Genomic DNA, 24157 nt, shown 5'->3' with positions numbered 1-24157 from the left:
GAGTGAAATTTTACAATTTCAAATTAATAAGAACCCAGAACTCCTGCTACTGAACTTGGGAATGGAGGGAATTCCAGCCCAACACAGGACGTTGATATTTTATATGACAGCAGCAGCTAGACTTTTGTATGCGCAAAAATGGAAAGTACAAGAAGTGCCAACTATTGAAGATTGGACTTACAAATTGCTGTATATGGTTGAAATGGACAAGATGACAAGAAAACTGAGAGATCTGGACTCAGGGCAGTTCAACACAGACTGGGAGAAGCTGAAACAATACCTGGAGAAGAAATGGGAGGTGGGAGGAAAACTGTGGCAGTTTGAGAACTACTGAAGTATTGAAGTAGAGGGGGGAGACTTTACCGGGGGGAGAAGAGATAAATGTGAATTAATAAGCAGTCAGATTAATAGATTGACATATATATAGATATATATAGGTTAACAAACAGAACATAGAGAAAATAATTAATTATAAGGACTAAATATAAGGAGCGATTAACTAACAATATTTTCTTTTTTTTCTGACAAGTTTTGTACCAAACTGAATGTCTGAAGATATAGATGGGTCAAATTGATTGACTACGTGAGGAGAGATATATAGAACTATTATAAAAAGATAGAATGAGTAATATATATAGAGAATAAGTCAAATTGTTTGATATAAACGAATGTATGATCTATATGGTTTATGATATATAGAAATACTTGAAATTGAGGATAAATTGTTTATCTAAGATGGAAACAAAGGCTTACAGTTTGGGCATATAATGTTAAAAATAGTTAAGGATGTACTGCTTAGAATAATGGAGAATTTATATTTGTTTTAGATAGAGGAAGCTAATAAAAGTAAGGGAAAGGGGACAAAGGGTTGAAAAGCTGTTGGAAGTCAACAAAAAGGGGGGGGAAAGGGAGGGGGTTAGAGATGAAAAAATTGGGGAAAATTGAATGTAAATGTGGAAATAATGGATTCTAACCCAATAAAAAATTTTTCAAAAAAAAAGAAAAAGAAAAGGTATTCTGAGAAAAGCAGCTGCGGTAGCACAGTGGTTAAGTGGTTTGGCTGTGAATCAGCACTCTGCTGGTTCGAATCTCACTGCTGCCATGAGCTCAGTAGGTCGCCTTGGGTAAACCACTCGTTTCAGCCCCAGCTCCCCAGCTATATTGTGGGGATTCTAATAACTCTGACTGTTCACTGCTCTGAAAGTGGCACTCATCTGGTGGTATATAAGCACGCTGTTGTTGTTTTTGTTGAGAACAGGCGAATCTCAAAGTCAAGTTCAAGTCTCAATCCTGCCATGCACTCACTAGAGACAACCCTCAAGCAGAGCCAAATATGCAACATGGAAATAATTATGCTGATTTACCTAACAGGGTGGTTGCAAAGATAATGGATATACTGTAAAGTGCCACATAAAGATTAACTTATTATTGCCTATCTATGCAGAAGCTGCACAGCAATACCCATATTTTTTTCAGAGCCAAACATTTGTCTGAAAATTCTGCACATTATAAGGCTCTGGAACACAGGAGCGTCACATGACCATAATGAGAACAGTACCCGTAATTTTCCAAGATTAACCACAGAATCCACAACCCAGTTAAACCAGATTTCTTATTTAGGTATATTTAATTCTTTTGACCCTAATCAATTAACCAGGTCTACAATTACTCCAGGTTTCCAGCTTTCTTTTATCCACTATGGCTTGCCATAAACTAAATTATACTAGGTAGGAATGGGAGCAGTGGTAAAAATCTATTTTGCTATATGAAGTTGTAGAAAGCAACTTCATATAGTGGTCAAGGTTAATAGCTTGGTGTACGTATCAGGTCCCAGATTCAACCCTCTGTATAATGAACTCAAGTATCCAGGGGCTGAAAAGGGAATATCTTTTCTAGCTGAGACCATACAAAGCAACTGTTTACCAGGAGCTGGCAACACTGGCTAGAAGGGCCAATGTTATAAAACAATTTCCTATATGTTTACGCAGAACTTCTTAAGTGTGCTCACGGGTTTCTCCAGAAACACAAGTCTTTCTCAACTGCAACTAGCCTTGAAGATGGCCCCCTACCTTGACACAGCCAATGTGACCATCTGGATTCACACCACGGTAACATTGAGGCTAGACTACTATAATTCACTCTACAAAGGTCTCCCTTCAAAGTCAGTTTGGAGACTCCAGCTGCTGCAGAACACCAATGCTCAATTACTATCAAGAGTTACGCAGAACATGCATATTGCTCCTATTCTGCAGTCATTCCGTTGGCTACCCATCAGTTACTGGGCTCAATTCTAGGGATGGGCTATCACATACAAAGCTCTTCATGGCCTTGGCCCCTCATATTTGCAGGTCCACCTCTCCCCTTATGCTCCACTATGGCAGCTTCACTCATCTGAACAGGGCCTTCTGCAGATGCAAGCCTCCCGCTGGGCAAAATCTACAAGCAGCCAGCACACGCGCATACTCTGTGGTGGCCCCCATCTTATGGAATGACCTGCCTGAAGAGGACAGGGAAGTTCCCACTCTCCAAGCTTTCCACAAACTATGCAAAACTGAGTTATTCAGGAGGGCTTTTTCACTCAGGCAACTGGGCTGTGCTTTAAGGAAATGATCGAAAGAGATGCTTTGGTAAAGGGATAGGAACTGTAGACAACACTATCAATGGACTGTATTGTCCATTGATGTAAATATTTTACTTGTGTAGTTTTCATGTTAATAGGTCACATCAAATTACTTATGTTTTGTTTCAACAATGTTTCATCACGGTATTTCTGTATTTAAATTGTAGCCCTTTCTACAATTGTGGCCCTTTGAGACTGGGAAAGTGCACTCCCAGAAAAGGCGCTGAAAAAATAGAAGCCAAACAGCCTGCAACTGTTTTGAAAATGGAGAGTGGTAATGGCAAGTAAATGGAAAGGAAGAGAACGCCCAAGCAGGGAAATTTGGAAGGAATAAAATGTCAGAATATGCAGTGATGGCAAAACTGACGAATTACATAATTAGAAGGCCAGTTAAGGAATTTGAAGAGAAATGGGCAAAATATTTCGCTTACAATGGATAAATTTTTATAAGATATCTCAGTTCTGTAAATTTGAAAATGATTGCATATTGATATATTTTATAATTTGATGGTAAGGTAACTAGTTATGTAAAGATAATTGGTAGAATGAACTGTATAATACTGAAATATCGGTTAAAAGTCAACATTGTTATTGTTAAGTAAAGTATAAGTAAAAGGTAATGATAAGTAGAGGGGAAATAAGGATTATTTTCTCATTTTCTAAGATAAGGAGTAGAAATAGGTCAGAATTTTCAATAGTACTTATCTTAATACTCTTAAAATACTCATAAATCTTACAATACAGCACCTCAGCAATTGACTTGATTAGGTGAATTGTTGAGGTGCTATATTGTAAGATTTGTGATTTTATTGTTATACCAGGGAGGACAGGCTATAAATCAATCAAACAAACAAACAAACAAACAAACAAACAAACAAACAAACAAACAAACAAACAAACAAACAAACAAACAAACAAACAAACAAACAAACAAACAAAGTGGTGTGACAATCAGCTACACTAAGTAATATGTATTGTTATTGGTAATAATTGTCTTTTTTCTCTTTTATTATTACTAATATGAGTAGAAATAGGTTTGAATTCTGCATGTGTGCTTGAATTGGAAAAATATATACTAAACAGGCTTAATTATTACTCTAATCACTATTTTAATATTTATAAAGGTTATGATTTTTGTATTCTATATTATAATAATCCTTGTAGCACACAGTTATATATTTGTTCTGCTTGTCCCCCTTTTCTCTCCTTCTTTTCTGTATTCCCTTTTTGTTTTAATAAAATTTTTAAAAGAAAGAAAACGGAGACATCTGGAGTCAAGGGGGAAAGCTGCCAGCGTTCGGTGAGTGGTACATCCCTTTAAGGACATGTGGAAAGGGCATGTATGCTTCTTTTTAAAATTCTTCCATGTATAACCTATTCTACTGTTTACTGAATGATCACACGGACTTACACAGTGTAATCCGCCTGGGGTCTCAGTAAGAAAGGTGGAGTATAAATAAATAAATAAATGCTGATACTTCTCCTAAAAGAGTTTGTGAATCTTCTAAATGTTATTTCTAATATACAGAGTTAGTTTTTTTGTTTAGGAAAGGGGAGGAGTGCTAGGGAAAATCTTAACTATACTTGTACAGGCATTTCTGATGTTTTGGACACACACGATTCCTTCATTTTGTTGAGTCCCGTTTTTTAACACATCACATAAAAGAAGACAAGTTTTTCCAGAAAGCAAACTACTTACATCCTTTCCTTCCAGTAACTCTACACATTTTTCATTCTTGTTGCTGCAACCAGCTACTGTTGGGTGAACACAGGAATGGTCTCTACTGGACAGAATCGTCATACGGGTCCCAGAATATGCCGTCCTCCGCAATTCTCTAGTGATCTGTGTGATCTGTTTGTGCGTTCGTGTTCCAAAAAATATTTTGGGGACAAACGGCTTCTCTGTATTTTCTTTTTTCTTTTCAGCAATGGCAGCTTTAGCGTTTCCCCCCACAGAAGAACAGGAACACTGAGTGCAGGAACGGGAAGGCTGTAACTGAAGTCGAGAAATTTAATATTTTTTTAATTTATTTATTTCTTAATTTATGACAAGTATGAAAAATACAGCAAACCAAAATAAACAAACCCTTAAAAAAGAACATCCAAGATACAGCCAATGATAACCCAAAATGACATCAAGACTGGTATAAGTAATAATTCTAAAAATATATCATATCTCGGTAAACTGAATCTTTCGGGAGAAGATCAGCTTCTGTCACGCAGCTTCTTAAAGGGTGCCATATATCTACAAAAGTAGATTTATAGTCGCTACACACCGCACACCGCATTTTCTCTGACAGTTTCCCTAAAATGAAATAATCCCAATAATTTGGCAAACTAGATTGTGGGATTAAGTCGAGAAACTTGATGACAAATGTGAATGCTACAAGCAAACAAACAAAAGACCATTTTTTTCCTCTAGAAGAGTTTAAGTTTTCCCAAACACAAATCTTCCAATTTAAAAAATACACATCTCAATCAAGCGTTCAATTACCAAAGAAAGAATCTCTGACATTTCCAGAGACTCCTTTCCCTCTTTAAACTCAGTACAGTCCTATAAAAAGAGCATATTTTCAGAAATATGTTTTATGCTCTTTCAGTCAAAATGGTCTGTGAAACAGCATTTCTAATTCTAGGGAATGATTACCAACAAAAATGCACCCTGAATGATCTTCGATGCATTTTAAAGCATTTCTGCGACTTTTTTTTTTCAAACGAGGCTGTACTTTTCTATCAATTTTTAAAACCAAATGATATGAATACATGGAAGAGTCAGTAAAAGCCTCTATAAAGGCTACCTTAAGCAAAGAAAGCATTCAAATCAGAATAGAACAAAGGAATTTTGATAAGCTCCATTGCATTCAGCATACATAACAGCTATGTTCTGTAGAGGAGCCTGAACCCAGCAAAGTTCAACATTTCGGGTTTTTTTACTTAAAGTGCTGCCACAACACCATATTAAATCTTCACTATTTTTTAAAAAAATAGCTAGCAAGACATGCAACAGCAGGGAAACGGGGTGGAGATGTGTAAATAAATAAATCCAAGACCTTCACTGAAAAACGCTTAACCCAAAATATCCAGGAGTTGAGGGTCAAACTAGTCAAGCATTTGGGAGATTTGTGAATGGATCTTCCCAGCAATTCTAAAAGGCAAACAGCAGGGGAAACAGGGTCCTGATTCAGGGTCCAGTGCAGGATAAAAGAGAGTGTAACGCTTCCCTTCCCACATAGTTTTGCCACTCAAACCAATTCCCATATCAGGCTTGAGCAGGTGCCTTTCTTTTTCCCTTGTGGGGCTAGTAAGAGGAAAGGGCCATGCCTTATCTGGCTCCTGAGAGGTCTGAGCTACGACTTGTCCTTCTTGTTACAGGCCTGACACCAGTCAGAGCTTTGAGTTAAAAGCAGCTTATCTGATGAAAGATGCACACACGTGATGCTGACAATACTTTCATCACCTCCTTATACTTAAGCACCTGCTAAAATGTTTCCTTGCATTTTGTCCCAAGGGCTCAGTTAAGTGTTTTATATATTATACATAAAAGCCAAGCACATTGACATTTGAAACCTGCTTCCCTTATGCTACAATCAAAGCACACTTGGTTGGCTCCAACGAAATATACGCCACTAGAGGGCAACACCACAAGATAGTACCATTTATAAAAGGATAGCCCTGTTAGCCTGTTGTACGGCATCAACAAAAGATTGCAGTTTAAAGACTAACAAAATTCCAAGGGGTGACTAGTCTCCTTCTTTCTGCTCCTCCGCCTTCCCTTCCCAGTCTTTTCTCCAAGAGTTCTGCAACATTTCACTACTACAAAACCAATCCTGGATAAAAGTTCAGGGTATGCAGTAACAGGATAACTTGACTTCCTTTGTTCCGCTCTAATTACTTTGTCACTAAGGAACTCTCAACACTTGCACACTTACGTAGAAGGCTGCTATAAGATTTTAATAAGGAGAAAGCAGATCTTTAAAGGGAAATGGAAGATCAGAAAGCTGTGAAAACAGCTCCCAGTCTGCAACAGAACAAAATCCAGCCTCCAAATTTATTTGCATTAAAAAAAAATGACCAAGAACCAAAACCAGTATTCTTGTCAGCTTCAAGACTTTTTTTTTTTAGCCCTCCTCTTAATTGTAATCAGTAAGATTATCCCTTCATAAGCAAACGCTAAGTCACTGTGCGTGTTACGCCACCATACTAGAGATCAACTGTCTCTTGGCCTCCACTCTGTGGAAAAGCGGATTCAAATTACCCTCCGTCCCACTCAACCTTGTCCACCATTAAATATTACAATACACGATAGAATGGAAGTAAATGCAACCCTTCAAGAGCTGTCACTCACTGGGATAAAAGGTTCACTGACGTGCCAAATAAACAGGCCGTCAAAGCAGATAAAGTTACCAGCCTCACTAGAATTGTTACATTCCTCTCTCAGGTTGCCAGTAACAGCAGATTTCATTACGGTGTGCTGCCACATTAAATAGCCAGTTGCAAATATCCTGCCTTCTATGTTGAATAATTACTTATTCACCAAAAGGATAAAAGGAAGAGTTATGAATGGGGCTCTTGTCAGCGGTAAAGCAGGAAACAGCTGACGCGCGGTGTATGTTACATATGCGGCAACGACGGCCTCAGTTTATAGTCGCACAGAAAATTGGAATTTGAATTATATTGTGATATTTGTGCCCGTGCTCCACTTTGCCCTTTGGAAAAGGAAAAAAAAAAGATCATCAAAGTAGTATTAACCAAAATAGGGGACTCAAATTGGGAGGACTTGCAACATGGAAGACACAGCCATTAAACTCATTGGGTAATTTGAGCAAGCCATAATCTCTCAGCTTAACCTACCTCGTAGGGTTATTGTGCGGGTAAAATGGAGAGATGGGGAATAGTATGTACTTTGTTTTTAGATGAAGGACAGGACAAAAATGCAATACACGAATAAAAACTGTGCAGCAATCCCAATTTACTTTTTGCATGCTTCATGCCATGTTAACACAGGTGTTTTTCTCCAAGAGATTATGCAAAATCACCACTTTTGTGCATGTCGGTGGTAGTATTTTACCGAGAAAAACCTATTGTTAGCATTTGATAGTCACCAACCAGTTTTAGGGTATGAACACCAGTCGGTGGGTATGAAGTATGGCGGGCTAGACTTCCCTCAAAGTGGTCTGCCAGAAGGACCTCTTACCATCACCACCACACACCTTCCTTGCTTTTGAGCTGCCAAAAGCCTTGTCTCTGAGCCTTCAAGTAGTTGGTGCCTAAATAAATCTGGTATACAATATTTTGTGCCAAAAATATGAGGATGTCATCCAGTAAAAATCATCAGAAAATTTAATTATTTCACTAAAAAGAACATGAATGCCCTCTACAGCAGATGTTAGAAATAAAAAAACCCTTGGCATTAACTTTTCTTTCTGGAAGGAATATAAAGATATAAAATAAAGAGAGCAAAGCCTGAGTGTTTTAAAAATTTCACTATTTTACAGGTGGTCTTAAAAGTTTTTCTTAAAAGGTTTGAAATTGGTATAATACTACCTTTAATAAGCACTTCACCCTCTACTGCAGCTTTAAAATGTTACCTTTTACTAAAAAACCAACATCAGGAAAGCAGTAAACTGGGTCTGATTTTATAGTAACCAGTAAAATAGTATAGAACTGCTCCGTAGCAGTCATAACATTTCTCAAAGCCACAGACGCCACCAGCAAAAAACTAAAACCTTTAAGAAGGTGTGTGCCTAACTTGGGGGAGATATATATATGTATATATATATGAAAAACAGTTACAATTATAACTTTAGCAATTGAGGTCTGTTTTATTTAAGCTATTAAGTAGGAATTTCTCTCTTTAAACTTTTTTTCTTGCAGAAATCAATCTTTTACAAATACAGCTTTTGAGGACAAAACTTTTATGCATTTTAAAGTACGCTAAAATAAAAAGTATACTACATTAAAAAATTAACTGAAGTGCTCCAATTCATAATTTTTATGGAAAGTTTGCATTTTGATATTTATGTCCATAATATGGAGAAAGATTATAATCAGTGTCCACATTTTCTGGGAAGGCAGAATAAAACCTTTTTTAATCGCTGGAAGTTCAGTTTAGACAATGGGTTTACAAAAAGGGGCCATTTCCAGTCAGCAAAGAGCAATAGCAAACAAAGTTAAGTAGTATAAGCTTGTTGAAAAAATAATCCATATTGTTGGGAGGTTTTGTTTATTGCTGTTATTCTTAAAACAGAAACTGCTGGGTAGGATACATGACCTAAACTTTTGACAGAAGTGGTGACACACTTCACTCTGGCACTTAAAAATATTAACTGTGTTTGTTACATTGAATAATTCTACTGTCTCTCTGTAATCAAGGGTGATTTAATAATCCAATCACAATCAACTGTAGTAACATACTTAAAATGGAGGCTCAAAGGAGGGATGTAAGGCCAAAGGAATTACTCATGCAGAGATGCAGTGGGTAGACTCCCATATAGCTATGAACCCGCAGGAGTCTCTGTTTTATTTGTCTTGTAATTCCCTAGCATTCCCCTTATGGCATACAGCTTGGAAATTACTGGGCTTATAATGTCCATTAGGCATTAGCAACCTGTTCTTCAACTTAGTATTTAATAAATAAAGCAAAACAATATTATGAGATACACAATTATAACTGACTGCATTAAGCTTCTTTATGTTCTTTTCCTTTCGCCCGACTGATGCAGTAAATGGATGGACTGTCCGTATTTTGCCAGGTTAAAAAGGGGGGACACAACCAAAATGACAGATGAGACTTCCGATAAAGAAAATAGCCATCTGAAGAAAAGTATTTTCCCCCCTCCCAAGAAAGGGCATATAGTAAACGAGAGTGAAAAAACAAAACAACCCCCCCACCCAAAAACTACTACAGATGTGCCTACTAACAATCCCGTAAGTGCAAAATATGTGGCTTTGGAGGGTAGGGATGTTGGATTCCAGTCCTCAAACCAGGAAGAAGATGGTGTATTTTTTAGGGCAGGAAGATCCTTTAAATGAAGAGAATTAAGGGCTGAATAAGAACGAACATTTCGCCTTGCAGTTTGCAGGATGGCCTCTGTCCTCCTGTGGTCTGCCAGTACCACCAAAAGGATCGTCTGCTTAGCTACATAATATTATGCTACACTGTGCACAGCTGCGAACTTCCTAGATAATAGCTAAACTGAAAACAATGCAGGCCAATTTTAGCCTATCAGGTGCACTACCAGGGAAGTCACTTCAGATTTCTGAGATAGAGTGGAGATTAGATAATGGGGAGGGGGGCACACATGGAGAAACAAAATTCACAACAAGGTTCAAATGACTATGCTTGGATACATTCGATATTTTTAGTAGCAGTGTATTTTAGAATCCTTTGTTCCAATTACTTTTTATACCGCATATTCAAAGAGTGGAATAATCTCACATGATTTGAAATAGTGCGGAAGGGAAAAGGCTGCCCAGCAATTCCTCTGAATTCTGGCTACAGATCAGTCTCTTACTTAAGCTCTACTAAAATCAGTTTTGCACAAATGTATCCAAACACACTTAGTTAAGTACACCTACTAATTATGGGCAGTCTCTGTGTTAAGGCTGGTTTCACAGTACGTGAAGAAACATCAGTGAAAAGTCTCAACTTTAATTCTATCTTCAACTTAAATTGGTTCTCATTACCCCTCCCACTCTGTCTACATCTATGAAAAACTGGGAATTTAAGTACTAAAGAAATTTTATGTACCAACTCACGTCTAAAGAACCAAATGCAACATTATTTCAAGAATTTCCAAAAGGGGGAAAAAGCAAACATTTAAAGCCAGCATTTTCCACGTATGTTAACCAGTACAACTTTATGAAGCTTCGTAGGAAATTTAATGCAGAATTGTTTCAAGGCGTGCTCTAGCTTTGGTCGGAGTAATAAAAAAAGCCACCTACAAAGTACTTGGCTTATGCATCGACTTTACTGTTGTAATAAAAGAAAGATGTTAGCGTATGGGGGCCAACAAGAAGAGTGGTTTCGGAACAATCTGTCCAAAAGGTCTTCTCTCCGCCCTTGGGACCAAACTGCTGCCAGCTCAGCAGGAGCTGTTAATATGCAGACGGCAAAGTTCAAGGGATGAGAGGAGCCCAATCAAAGGTTGGCCCTGCCATTAGGTACAGTAAGGGCACCCAACCTCACAAGATTCAAGAATACCGTTAAAAGGCATAAAAACTGTTAGGTGGTGGTGGTGGTGAGGAATGCCCTCAAGTCATAGCTGACTTATGGCAACCCCCGGTGGAGTTTTCACAGCAAGAGACTAACAGAGGTGGTTTGCCATTGCCTGTCTCTGCAACCCTGGTCTTCATTGGAGGTCCCCCATCCAATTACTAACCAAGGCCGACCCTGCTTAGCTTCTGAGAGCTCACGAGATCAGGCTCACCTGGGGCTATCCAGGTCAGGGTAAAACCGTTAGGCATTTAGTTCATTATTTCATGTTTACCACTGCCGGGGACACCATTCAGATTGTTGTTTAGATATCTGCATCTGTCTCCGACATGATCTGGCTGCCGTTCATGACGTAGGTTCTGTCACATGACCTGCTCTTGGCCTTCTGGTTTTCAGATGTCTCTTGCAGATTCCTCTACTGGCCAGAAATCACTGCTGGCACATTCCCAGGGACCCATGCCCCTATCCAGGCTAGACGGTGGGCTCCCCTCTGGAGATTGAGGTGGGGCCACCAGCCATGTGACCATTTTCAAGAGGTTCCGGAACTCCGTTCCACCGCGTTCCTGCTGAAAAAAAGCCCTGGCTATTTCTTATATCAAATTATCATGATCCTGACATAACATTTTAAAATCATTTTTGTTGCTTTAGCATCTTGGGAATGGTGGTGTTCGCTGCCTTGGATTTGCCAATATTCAACTAAATAAAATAATATATAAATCTGCTAGATTTTAATCCTCAGTGCTCACTGTGAATTAAAAAGAGCGACCTTCAATATTTCTGTTCCAATCTTTAAAGAGAAGCCCCCAAGCTGTGGAACTGTCAGATTTTAAAATGGCATGGATTTTTTTTTTTTAGTACAGAAAACGCGGCTGACCAAAATTACTACTTATTTGCAGTCTGGTTAGCACATGGTTTAACCTCTCAAGTGCACTAACCGGAAAGACCCTTGACATTTTAAAACAGGCAGGCTAAAATTCTCCATATCATCCTTTGGTAAACTCTTTTTTTTGTAGAATATGACTTCCAAAATCAGAATTAGAATTGGGATGGGGGCGGGGGCTCAGATAGTTGCTGGGGCACAACCCCAACTGGAAGTTAATCAACTGAGAACCAGAGCTGCCCTTTTGGCTCTGGAGTGATGTGGGCATTGGCAAGGTTTGAGGATGGGTAAGAGGGCACCCAGAGTTTCCCAAAAGCTTATTAAAAGAGAGAGGATATTAGTAGGAAGAAGAAAAACACAAAAGCAGACATAATTAAAGGCAGTACCTCTGGGGAGGAAATAAAATTGCCAGGATTTTTGCCCAATCTTTTTATGTTTTGAGAATCATTTACACAACCATGGCGGAGCAATACTAGAGCCGCCTAATGGAGATCTTCCCCACTGCTAGCAACACCAGTCTCCCAAGCAGCCAACACGATCAGAAGGAAAACATTTGAGTGGATAGATTTCATGGTCAATCCAGTATTGTAGCTCCTCTGTTCCAAAGGACAGGGTTGCCCGAGATAAGCCAGCTTAGAAGGTCAACAGTTATAAAGGCGAAGAAATGAAACATCAGAAATGGAAAGCAAAATTGAATGCAAAATAAGGCTAAACAAACAGCAGGGTTATGATCCTTGACATAAGACGCGATAAGAGCTCCCATGATATCCCCGTCTACATATCACTGGAAACAAAGCCTGCTTGGTGGTGAATGCCCACTGTGCGAAATCTCACACAAATACACCCTGCCGAGATAACTGAAGTGGCTTTATTGAAACTTTTCAACTCTTCTTTCCTCCACTGCCCTCCCACCCTTCTTTTTAAAAAGGCCGTAGTCTTCAGCTTCTTGATTAAACTGCACAAAGCAGCTGTTTATCCACGTACAGTAACCAGCAGGTGAACCCGATTCAATATTTATCACCGGCTTTCACAGATCACCGCTAACCAAGCAAACGTTTTAATTAAGCTAGAGCTTGCTTCAAAGAGCTCATTCAGGACGTCAATCAGCCAGGGTAAGGGATCGGATACAGTGTCAGGTGAGAGTGTGTAATACAAATCCACAACTTTCTTCATCCCATCGGCTGTAAGTTAGCCGGCCCGAGAGCCCACACTCTGATTGTAACAGACTGCCAGTCTCCTGGAATGTGTAACTGAAGTCACTCAAACCCTATTGTGAAGGTTGTAAGCAATATGTTAAACTGCAGTGGGCTAGCACATTAAGACAGATCCTTTTCACAGCTGTTTCTTGATACTTCAAGTGTTTGTTACACTACTCTCCATTTACTGTTTACTTTCTTACCTAGTGTAAGTGGGGGATTCCTTAACGCAGCTGCCCCAGTTCTTTAAAAAAAAGAGTTTGTGCTTCAGCGGAATTAATCAAGAGAGTGGCTCAATGGTGGAATTTCTGTCCTCTTTTATGGATCAGTACTAAAATTCTGAATCAAATCTAGTTTCCCAAGGCTTGAGAAAGGATGGTGCTGAAAAGAACTCGCGTGTTTTAATATCAGCAGACGGCTGCAACGCCTGTCGAAGAACACAAACATACACCAGATAAGGCACATTTCGACTGATGGTGCCTTCCTGGAGAAAATTACCAGAGGCTACCAAAGGCCAAAACCTCTGTTCAGAAATTCCCTCACTTCACAACACGCTCTTGCAACTTTCACCTGGGAGGAAAGGAGGGCCACACATATTGTATGAGTGCACTGTGTGCCATCAAGTTGCTTTGGATTTATGGCAACCCTATGAATTAACAACTTCCAAAACATCCTGTCATTGACAGCAGTGCTCAGGACTTGCAAATGAAGCCAATGGCTTCCTTTATTTAGTCAGTCCATCTCAGGTCCTCCTCTTTTTCTAGAATGTTTGCCTTTTTCATCGTTTTCATTTTAGCTCCTAGAGAGAATTCAGGCTTGATTTGATCTAGAATCCACTTGTTGTCTTTTCGATGGTCTATGATAGTCATAAAACCACATTTCAATTGAATCTATTTTCTTCCTGTCAGCTTTCTTCATTGTCCAACTTTCACATTCAAACATAATGGGGAATACCATACTATGAATTATCTTGATCTTTGTCCCCAGTAACGCATCCTTATCCTTAAGGATCTTTTCTAGTTCCTTCACAGCTGCCCTTCCAAGTCTTAATCTTCTACTGACTTTTTGGTTGCAGTCTCCCTTTTGGTTAATAATTCAGCCAAGGAATAAATAACAATTTCAACTTCTCTATTGTCACCCTTAAAATTGAGTAATTACTTATTAGTCATTACGTTTGTCTTCTTGATGTTCAACTGTAATCTTGCTTCGGCACTTTCTCCTTTAAATTTTATCCATAGTCGTTTCAAGTCGTCACTATTTTCTACCAGTAATATGGTGTCATCTGCATATCTCCAATTGTTTATGTTCCTTCCACCAATTTTCACTCCACCTTCATCTAAATTTAATCCCTCTTTCCTGATTATATGTTCTGCATGTAGGCTGAAGAGAGAGGAAAATAATAGAAATCCTTGTTTCCTTGCCAATTGAAAACCATTCTGTTTTCCCATATTCTATCCTAACAGTAGCCTCTTGTCCGGAGTACAGGTTGCACATCAAAACAACAAGATGCTATGTATTGGGCCTTTTCTAAAACCTCAAAGGAAATCTCTTCCAAGGGACCATGTGTGTGTGTGTGTTAGGTGCCATCAAGTTGTTTCCGACCTATGGCGACCCTATGAATGAAAGACCTCCAAAACGTTCTCTCTCTAACAGACCTACTCAGATCCTGCAAACTGGAGGACATGGCTTCTTTTATTGAGTCAAGCCACCTTGTTTTAGGTCTTCCTCTTTTCCTACTGCCTTCCACTTTTCCTAGCATTATTGACTTTTCGAGAGAATCTTGTCTTCTCGTGATGTGACCAAAGTACGATAGCCTCAGTTTTGTCATTTTAGCTTCTAGGGAGAATTGAGGCTTGATTTGATCTAGTACCCACTTATTTGTCATTTTGGCTGTCCATGGTATCTGTAAAACTCTCCTCCAGCACATTTCAAATGAATCAGTTTTCTTCCTGTCAGCTTTCTTCACTGTCCAACTTTCACATCCATACATGGCAATGGGGAATACCATAGTTTGGATTATCTTGATCTTGGTTCCCAGAGATCTTTATTTTTAAGGATCTTATCTAGCTCCCTCAAAGCTGCTCTTCCAAGTCTCAATCTTCTTCTGATATCTTCATTGCAGTCTCCCTGTTGGTTGATGACTGAGCCAAGGAATAGAAAATCTTGAACAACTTCAATTTCCGATGGGAGTGGAAGAATCCTTGAAGGTTAGCTACTGGGCAGCAGCAGTAGTAGAAGGTGACACTGAAGGAGGATCTCTCACAGACAACGGCAATGCCATTTCAACTAACCCTGGTTAGTACTGCAAAGTGGAAGAAGGCAATGGTAAACCACTTCTGCTAATCACTTACCTTAAAAACCCTATGATGAAACAGTCCAAAATGAAAAAAGAAGGGACCATAGCCCCTCACATTAATTCCTTTAATCTATATAAATTATTTCCTGAGAAAGGGCTCTATCACATGGCTATGAAAAAGTACTTTCTGGAAAATTTCTAAAGAGTCTATGACATCTCTGTCATTACAAGAACTAAAGGTTGCAAACTGGTCCCTAGCATATTTAGACCAGACACTGGAATAGTTCTAGCTAGTAGAGATGTCTGTTCCAGAGCAGCTATGGGGACAGGAACCTCATGAGTTTCAAAGGACAGAAGATACTGCCCCAAGAAGCCTACCATCTAAGGTTTTGAGACAAAGGAAACCACAAAGGAAGGTGGGAATAAACAGAGAGGAGAGATGTATTTAGTCCAGCTACATGTGCTTAAAGTCAAACATGCAACACTGGAGTTCTGTGATCAGAACTCCAGACATATAATCTGGCCCTAAAAAGCCATGGGGAAGCAGAGTTGTTTACTCTCCCCCTTCATAATCCCACTTGCTAGGTCAAGTCCCTCCCCCAAATCTGCTTTAAGTTTCAGCCAGAGGTGGGGGAGAAATAGGAACCCATACCATGTCTATCTTTTTTCCTACCAACTCTAAAGCAGGGGAGAGGGAAATTTGATCAGCAAAACAGAAATGGTTAAATCCCCCTTCCCAGGCCTGCAGCCTTGCTGTATGCTCACTCACACACAACTTAATTATACATTGGGAATTCCAGTCTCAGAACTCTAGCACCTTGTGAGGTTGGCCCTTAGATTTCATTTTAGTAGGGGAAAAGGGCTAAGGGATTCTTGCTGATTGTTATAACCTTAAAATGAAGATTTCATTGTTAGGACAATAACTTCTCAGGTTAGTTTCACAGTTATATTAGAAAACTAATGATCGTTTGATTATTTACTATTTGAAATAGATAATTATGAAATGACTGCATGGTGAACTATCTCCAGTTTAATAGGTTAATCATTCATGTTTGGACATCTTTTCTGCTATAGTTTATTGGAAAGAGAAAAATAATCATTAACAATAACAATAACAATTTTAATTGTTTTATTTACTTAAACAATAACATTTTATAGCATATGTATTCTTGTATTTGCTTAAGCACCCACGCTTGTTAACAACTATGGTTAAATAAAAAGATTCCCAAACTGGGTCTCTTTTACAGCATGCTGCCATTACAGGTTTTTTCTTCAAGGGAGAGAATAACATTATACGTCTCAGGTATACTCACAAAGATCTCAAGACTTCTGGAGTGTTCTGCTCAAAAAGTTTCACTTTCATTTGTACAGCTCTTAACATCACCCTCTTATCCAAATCTATTCCACCCCAAACAATCTTCTATTCATTGAACTTCTTGAAATTTAGCACTTAAGAAGGGGCTGATTCTGTGTACATAGATTTGAAGAGGAACAATAGGACTAATGTCTCTTTAAAACTTTTTTGCTCTTACGAAGAAGAAAGTTGTCTCAGCAGACACAAATTCACAGTTTTGAGAACTGTAAAACCAAGCATCTGTGATGGTATCTTTTAGATATAAAAATTACCCAAACTAAACTTACAGAAATCTCTGGGCGAGCATGATATTGGTGCCTTAATGAATGAATTAATAGAATTTAATTACAAACATTTTGCAGGAATTTTTTCCTGCAAAAGCATTTTGTCAAACAAAATCCAATTTAGGTGGTTGTTGTGGGTTTTCCGGGCTGTATTGCCGTGGTCTTGGCATTGTAGTTCCTGACGTTTCGCCAGCAGCTGTGGCTGGCATCTTCAGAGGTGTAGCACCAAAAGACAGAGATCTCTCAGTGGACACTGAGAGATCACTGAGACAGAGATCTCTCTTTTGGACACTGAGAGGTCTCTGTCTTTTGGTGCTACACCTCTGAAGATGCCAGCCACAGCTGCTGGCGAAACGTCAGGAACTACAATGCCAAGACCACGGCAATACAGCCCGGAAAACCCACAACAACCATCGTTCTCCGGCCGTGAAAGCCTTCGACAATACAAAATCCAATTTAAATCCTATTTAATTTTTTTAATGTTTTGATTTTTTTTAAATTGATTTTTATCCACCCTGCTTTCTCACAGTTAATGCAAAAGTATCACTCTTCTGATTTAATAACGTACGAGTGAATTGATTTGTGTATTCCTGAGCTAGGTTGTTCTTCAATGCGTGAAAAAACAAAGGGTTGATTTCATTCTGTATTGTTAAAAAAACATTATAATGAAGAGGTTTAGGAGCTTCTGAAATCAAAGCAGCCTGAACCAAAAACCAATGCACAGCATGATTCAGTTTTATCGTCATAATCATCATCATCTACAACTCACAATTCTCAGTGAGACTCAAGGTGGATTAGAATTATGAAAAACAAATTCAATCAAACAGCACAGAACTCTAATAAAACAATGCAGTGGGCTAGAACTGAAGAGCTGGAAAACAATGCAATAATAAGGCAAATGAAAGAGTCAGTGTAGATGTGAGGCTCCTCCTCACCAGCATCCCCACCTAACCATCTGCCATCCTGCCTGCTTCCCCAGGCAAGAGTCCTCAGTAGGGATGCGCAATGCAGGTTCAGTATTCAGTAAAAATTACCAAATTTTACTTGATTTGGTAAAATTCGGTATTACCGAACTTAAATCTGTATTACCAAATTTAAGTTTACCGAATTTATTCTGTAAAATTCAGGAAAATTCAGGAAGCGCTGCAGCGCTGTTCCTTACTGTTCCAGCACTGTTCCTAAGGAACAGGAAAGAAACAGTGCTTCCCCACCTTTTTTTACTAGATGGGAACGGAGAGAAGGGAGGGGGAGTGAGTTAATGGCAGAAGGGGAATAGGGAGGGGGAAGGGAGGGCACAGTGTGAGTGGCCAGTCCTTACAGGAGCTCTCCTTCTCTGGCCAATGGAATTCTCAAGGAGAGAACCTTTTAAAAACTGTTGCAAGGAGTTAAATTAGGAGGCTTGCCTCAATCAGTCTCCATTTTGTCGAAGGCTTTCACGGCCGGAGAACGATGGCTGTTGTGGGTTTTTCGGGCTGTATTGCCGTGGTCTTGGCATTGTAGTTCCTGACGTTTCGCCAGCAGCTGTGGCTGGCATCTTCAGAGGTGTAGCACCAAAAGACAGAGATCTCTGCTACACCTCTGAAGATGCCAGCCACAGCTGCTAGCGAAACGTCAGGAACTACAATGCCAAGACCACGGCAATACAGCCCAGAAAACCCACAACAGCCATCAGTCTCCATTCTGCTCTGGCCTGGAGACTGAGACACGTTGCCTGCTTGCTGCTTACTGCTGCTGACTGCTGGCTTTCTCTCCTGGCCTGCTTTGAACTGCAACTGATCCTGCTGCCCAGTGAGTGGAGTGGATTCCTGGCTGCTGCCTGGTTTGAGAATTCTAGATTAACTGGGGTTTTCTCTCTTTTGGGGGAGGGGGTTGGCCTGGTGTCTGAGAGAGACAGGAGTGGGGAGGAGGGAAAACTTTTTAGTTTACATTTTAAAAACTGCTTTTTTGCTGTGTGGAGTGGGGGCTTTGGTTGGGCTTTTATGTAGAAGTGGCTTTTGATACCTGGCTTTTGAAGTTGGTTATATTTACTGTGCATTTTGCTGCTTGTTCTTCTGGAGAGGGTTGTTTTATTTTGTTGCAGGTAATTTGTTTGGACTTTTACAGTTCCTGTTAATTTTATTAAATTCACTTGCTTTTCTGGAGGCTGTCCAGCGACACTGTCCTCCTGTCTGCCCCTCCCCCAGTCCTGTAGCAGCAGACGCCATCCCCAGCCCCTGCAGCACTGTTTCTTGTAAGTACCTGAGCTGCAGGTGCCTCCACAGGGCCTCAGGCCACTTCCCCCATCTGGTCAGCAGCTGCCGACACCTATCCACAATGCTGGGCAACAGCCCGCAGCCACCCAGATGCCTCATCTTTCTCCTGCAGTCACCCAGGCAGTTCAGCCTCAGCCAGACCCACAGGAGGTTGTTGGCAGCATGATAAGGGCGCACACATGCCCAGGCTGCCGAGGGAGCCCCTGGAGGAGCAGGAGGAAGATATTAATAAGTTTGTTTATTTGTTTGTTTGTTTGTTTATTGCATTTCTAATCTGCTGTCTCCATGAACGGGCTCAGAGCGGAGCACAACACATGTAATGTAACATAAACATTTTAATTTAAAACCAGATAAAACATCAGTAAAACTAAGATTACAATTTATGGAAGGCAGTGGCACATATATCGCATGATCTGACGACAACAGCAGTCCATGGGACCGGGCGGTCAACTGCTAGAGGTTAGCAGAGCAGGAGGGAATTAGCCCCTCCCCTGGCAGGAGGCCAGTTCAGTGGCTTCAGAAGCAGCAGGAACAAGCCAGGCAAAGAATATAGCAAACACCCTGTCCTGGGCTGAGATGGAGTGCATGGGGCTGGGAGGCCGCAGAGTCTATCCAGCCCTCCTATTGGACAGCCTGGGAGAAGGGCTACTCAATGATGTGCACAGGAAAAAAATTTGGTTGGTTAAGTTCAGTAATACCAAACTGGAAAAAATTTGGAAGTCAGGGAATACTGAATTTATTCTCCAGTTTGGTTTGGTAATACAGAGCAAATTTGGTTAAATTCGGCCATTGTTTCCTATAGGAAACTCAATTTGGAAATTTCTAGCGGCTGGGGGGGGGTCATTTTTGGACTAAATTTCACCAAATTTGGAGAGGACCTACTCCTAACTGTCCTCTAACAACATGTTAAGTTTCATAAAGATTGAAGCCCAGGGGGGCATTTTATGGCACTCCAAAGAAGGTGCCCCCAGCCACCTCTAATCTCCATTATTCTTTATGAGGAAAACTATATGGGGAGTATCGAGAAGGCTGGGGGTAGCATTTCGAAAGCAAAATCCAATGAATTTGCAGTGGACCTACTCCTAACTGTCTCCTAATGACCCCCCCCCCAAGTTTCATGAAGAATGGACCACAGGGGACTATTTTATGGTCCTCCAAAGAAGGTGCCCCCAGCCACCTCCAATTATTCCCTATGGGGAAAACCTACAACTTCTCTATCTTAAAAACACTTTTAAAAAGTTCACACTTCACAACTCTCCCAGGATACCCAAAAAGTACACCCAAATATGACTTGGTTAAGCTAAACTTAACCAAGCACCCCAGCAAACTCCCCCCAAAAGAACAACCAACAACAATTAAACACCTGACCAAACCAAACTTCGATGCCAACAGAAAACAACTCTGCTAAAAACAGCAACCAAACTTCTGTTAAGAAAGCCCAACAACAGGGAAAAACAGCCTCCATCTAACATTTCTCATTCCATATATGGCAAGAGTCTTTGTTGTAAATTTTTTAGCATCACTTTTCTTGCTTAGGAAATTAACGCGATGGTCCAATAGTTGTTGCAATCTTTAGCATCTCCTTTTTGGAACTGGAATGCAGAATGAACGTTTCCAGTTTGTGGGCTATTGTTTTATTTTCCATGTTTGTTGACATATTCTTGTTAAGATTTTGATGACCTCCATTTCTGTAGCTTGGAATGGCTTTACTGATATCCCATCTACTCCAGGTGATTTCTTTCTCCCAATTGCTTTGAATGCAGCTTTCACTTCACTTTCTAAAACTGCAAGCTCTTCATCAAATGATTCTTCTTTGAAGGAATCTGCGATCCTTTAATCTCTTATCTGTCATTTCATCTGTATACATTATACTAGTCTTTTATTACATTTTGTAATCTAATTCTGTAATTCACTTGGAGTCTCATCAAGAAAGGCAGACTATAAATGGAGTAAACAAATAAGTAAAAAAGCAGAATACTGAAGAAACAAGCAGGCCAGGTAGATAACTTGACAGTGCTTTGACTGGATCCTGCCCCCCCCCCAAATAGATTTTAATTTCAGAAGCTGATCACAAGCAGGGAAACAGCTTCTACCACCCAATTTTCAGGCCTGCAAACACTATCAATTTATTATGGCTCTGTGCAGAGTTTCATCATCAAAATATCTGCCTAATTAAGGGTACTCTATTTTCTATTATGTCCTGACATAGCAGCCTGAAATAATTAAGCCCTTTATATCTGAGATGGCTAAGAATTGGATTATAATTAACTTTTTCATTAGTTCAGAGTAATTTTAAACAGATTTTGAAACTTGAGTCTCGTGAACTTTGAAATTTGGAAAAGGTAACAAGGCTAGCTTGTTACACTGCATATTTTCGTTGCAGGTTGCTTATGATACAATACCTGCAAAAGAGAAACACTGGCCGTGAAGTCGGTGAAGTGTGCATGTTAGAACAAGTGTCTGTAATGGAGCAGGCAGCTCACCTATCCAACTGAGCCCACCCAAACAACTGATCTGGCCAGTTAATCATATACCTCACAACTAACCACAAACAGGTTAACGGTAACTATCACATAATTATATTTTTTTTCATCATTTATTCTGGTTTTCTCTCACAGAGAGGCAAGGGTTCATGTGGCCGATCCCCAAGCTCAACCACAGGAAATCTTGTTCAGCCACAGACCCAGCTTTTGAGATTTCACAGGGATTTCACACTTTGGAGCCTTTCCTAGTTAAAAGGACTAGAAACTTGCTTTTAAAACAAAAAAGATGCCTGGCTCTGCCCTTGGACAGTGAAAAGATCTGCAATCCATAAGCATGCAATCAGGCAATTGACCAGCTACGTATGAGCGTTCAGGGATTTATGATAGGATTAAAGAGGATAGGAAAAGCCACAACCTGTGACCGGGGGGGGGGGGGGGGCGGGATGGAAACGGTACCTTTGGACTATAATGTATCTTAAATAGAAAATTATCTTTAGATAGATTTTTCCTCAAAAAAACATTTTATTTCAAAAAATCCGATTTTTAATTTTTTAAAAAAAAAATCATTGATTTTTATCCACCCTGAGTCAAACACACAGCCTAACCTACCTCACAGGGCTGTTGTGTGGAAAAAATGGAGGAGAGAATAATGATGTCAAATGCTTTGGGTTCCTTTTCAGAAGAAAGGTAGTAAAAATAAATAAATAAAAATTTTAAAATCTCATATAGAATATGTAAAGAGTCCAGTGACACCTTTAAGACAAACCAACTTTATTGCATCCAGCTCAGGATTTATTGCATTGGGCCAAAGGCCATTGCAAACAGTAAAACAGTAGCAAAAATATAAGTGACAATACAGATAAAATATGCAATACAAGCTGAATAAAACATGATAAGAATTACACTATTGTGCTTGCAGCCTGTTGACAGCCCTGAGCTGTCACGACCGTCTCTCGAATTTTCCCTGCTGCAAGGGCAAAAAGAGCGACCTTGTACGAGGTCTCTGGGTCCACATCTGCTAATATGGCAACAATGTCTTCATTATCTTGTCTGGGTCCCAAACTGGCTAAGATTGAGCTTAGAAATTTCTTTCTAGGGGATGTGTAGAATGGGCAGCGTAGCAGATAGTGACACAAGTCTTCTGGCTCGGAGCCTCCGCACAAGCAGAGGCACTGAACAACTGGGATAACCAACTTTATTGTAGCATAAGTTTTCGAGAACCACAGCTCTCTTCATCAGATGCATCGCCAGCTTTCGAGAACCACAGCTCAGCTTTCGAGAACATTTTAACTCTTTCACACAAGTGACGCCGTGAAGTGTTTGGAGAATTACCTGGCAAGACCTGACATAAAGGTGCTACTGGGCTCTTTACTATTTTGCGACTACAGACTAACACAGATAACTTCTCTGAATTTAGAATATGTGGACACTCAGAAGAGTGGGATAAGAGCGTCATAAATGGATGGTAGTGGAAAGAAATGAACACTCTGTACCTTCTGTTGTGTTGCCACAACCACTCCACAAAACTTTTAAAAGTTTACACACAGACACTTGGTTGCTGGGTATGTGAGGCCCCCCTCACCTGTCGCTGTGCCTTCTTCCCCATTCTTTGAGCATAATGCTGCTATCTTCACACCTGCTCCTAAGGATCAGGTTCTTCACCCTCACTTTTCAAAGCTATGATTTCTGAATTCTCAGGAAAACACAAGCCCAGTGACACACAAATCCATCTCTTTGCACACATGTTTGCCATTTCAAAAAGCGATTCATCTAATTATTGGCACAATCAGGTCTAGGGGAAGGAGCGGCACTAATAAACTGCTGGTTCAAAGCAGAGCTTACCTTTTGCCTCGGGGGCAAGTTCCTTTCACTTACGTTTTATAATACAGGAGCTTGTTAAATGCTAAAATGCTGCACGTATAAATATCACCAAGTTATGGTTTATTTTTGCTATCCATATAGGCTCTGGGCTGCCGCAAAATCATCAATTTTTATATGGTGAAAAACAAAATTGCATCTGAAAACCAACAGCGCCCCCTGCAGGAATCCAAGTTAATTTACAGAGCATGAGAGGCTGAAAATTCTACACACACCACGCCGCTAACACAACATTTACAACCCATTAAGCCAAGCCAAAATGCAGTTCCTCTTCGGCAATACAAAAGATTTCTAACTAAGTACTTTAATTTTCTGGAAGGTTCTGGATGTCAGGCACAGACTAGCCAGGGGAATAAGGTGTCATTAAAATAAGACACTGATTTCAAACATTGCTTTTAAAAAAGATCTTGTAAAGCCATGATGAAAACAGAACAAGAAATCAAATCCATATTATCTGAAAAAGAAAAGAAGAATTTGCTTTTATCACAATCATCTGCTTGGCTGAGCGAGCGTGGTGTGACAGTGAGACTCAAACTAGGGAGACTCAAATCGAATACGAATACCTTTATTGGCATAACAGGACATACATAAGCACAGTGAGCAAGGAGACGACAACAACAATAACAAATCTCTTGCCCCATCACTTAAACCATTCTTCTCTTCAATGCACAACAAAGAAATTTAGCCACAGACTCAATG

The 24157-nt window shown here is 39.9% G+C and overlaps 1 protein-coding gene across 1 annotated transcript in view; it reads right to left on the bottom strand.

The window, feature by feature from the left end:
- The window catches only part of BRIP1 (BRCA1 interacting helicase 1), a 157532-nt gene that overhangs the window by 111033 nt on the left and 22342 nt on the right, over nucleotides 1-24157 (bottom strand). The window contains exon 6 of the mRNA XM_055001863.1: nucleotides 4320-4616. Coding sequence (XP_054857838.1) covers nucleotides 4320-4616 — 297 coding nt within the window. The remainder of the gene's footprint in view (nucleotides 1-4319; nucleotides 4617-24157) is intronic.

This window comes from Eublepharis macularius, chromosome 17 (assembly GCF_028583425.1).
Source record: "Eublepharis macularius isolate TG4126 chromosome 17, MPM_Emac_v1.0, whole genome shotgun sequence".
Lineage (NCBI taxonomy): Eukaryota > Metazoa > Chordata > Lepidosauria > Squamata > Eublepharidae > Eublepharis > Eublepharis macularius.
Note: the sequence above shows the minus strand (reverse complement) of the source record. Positions and strands in the feature narration are given on the sequence as shown.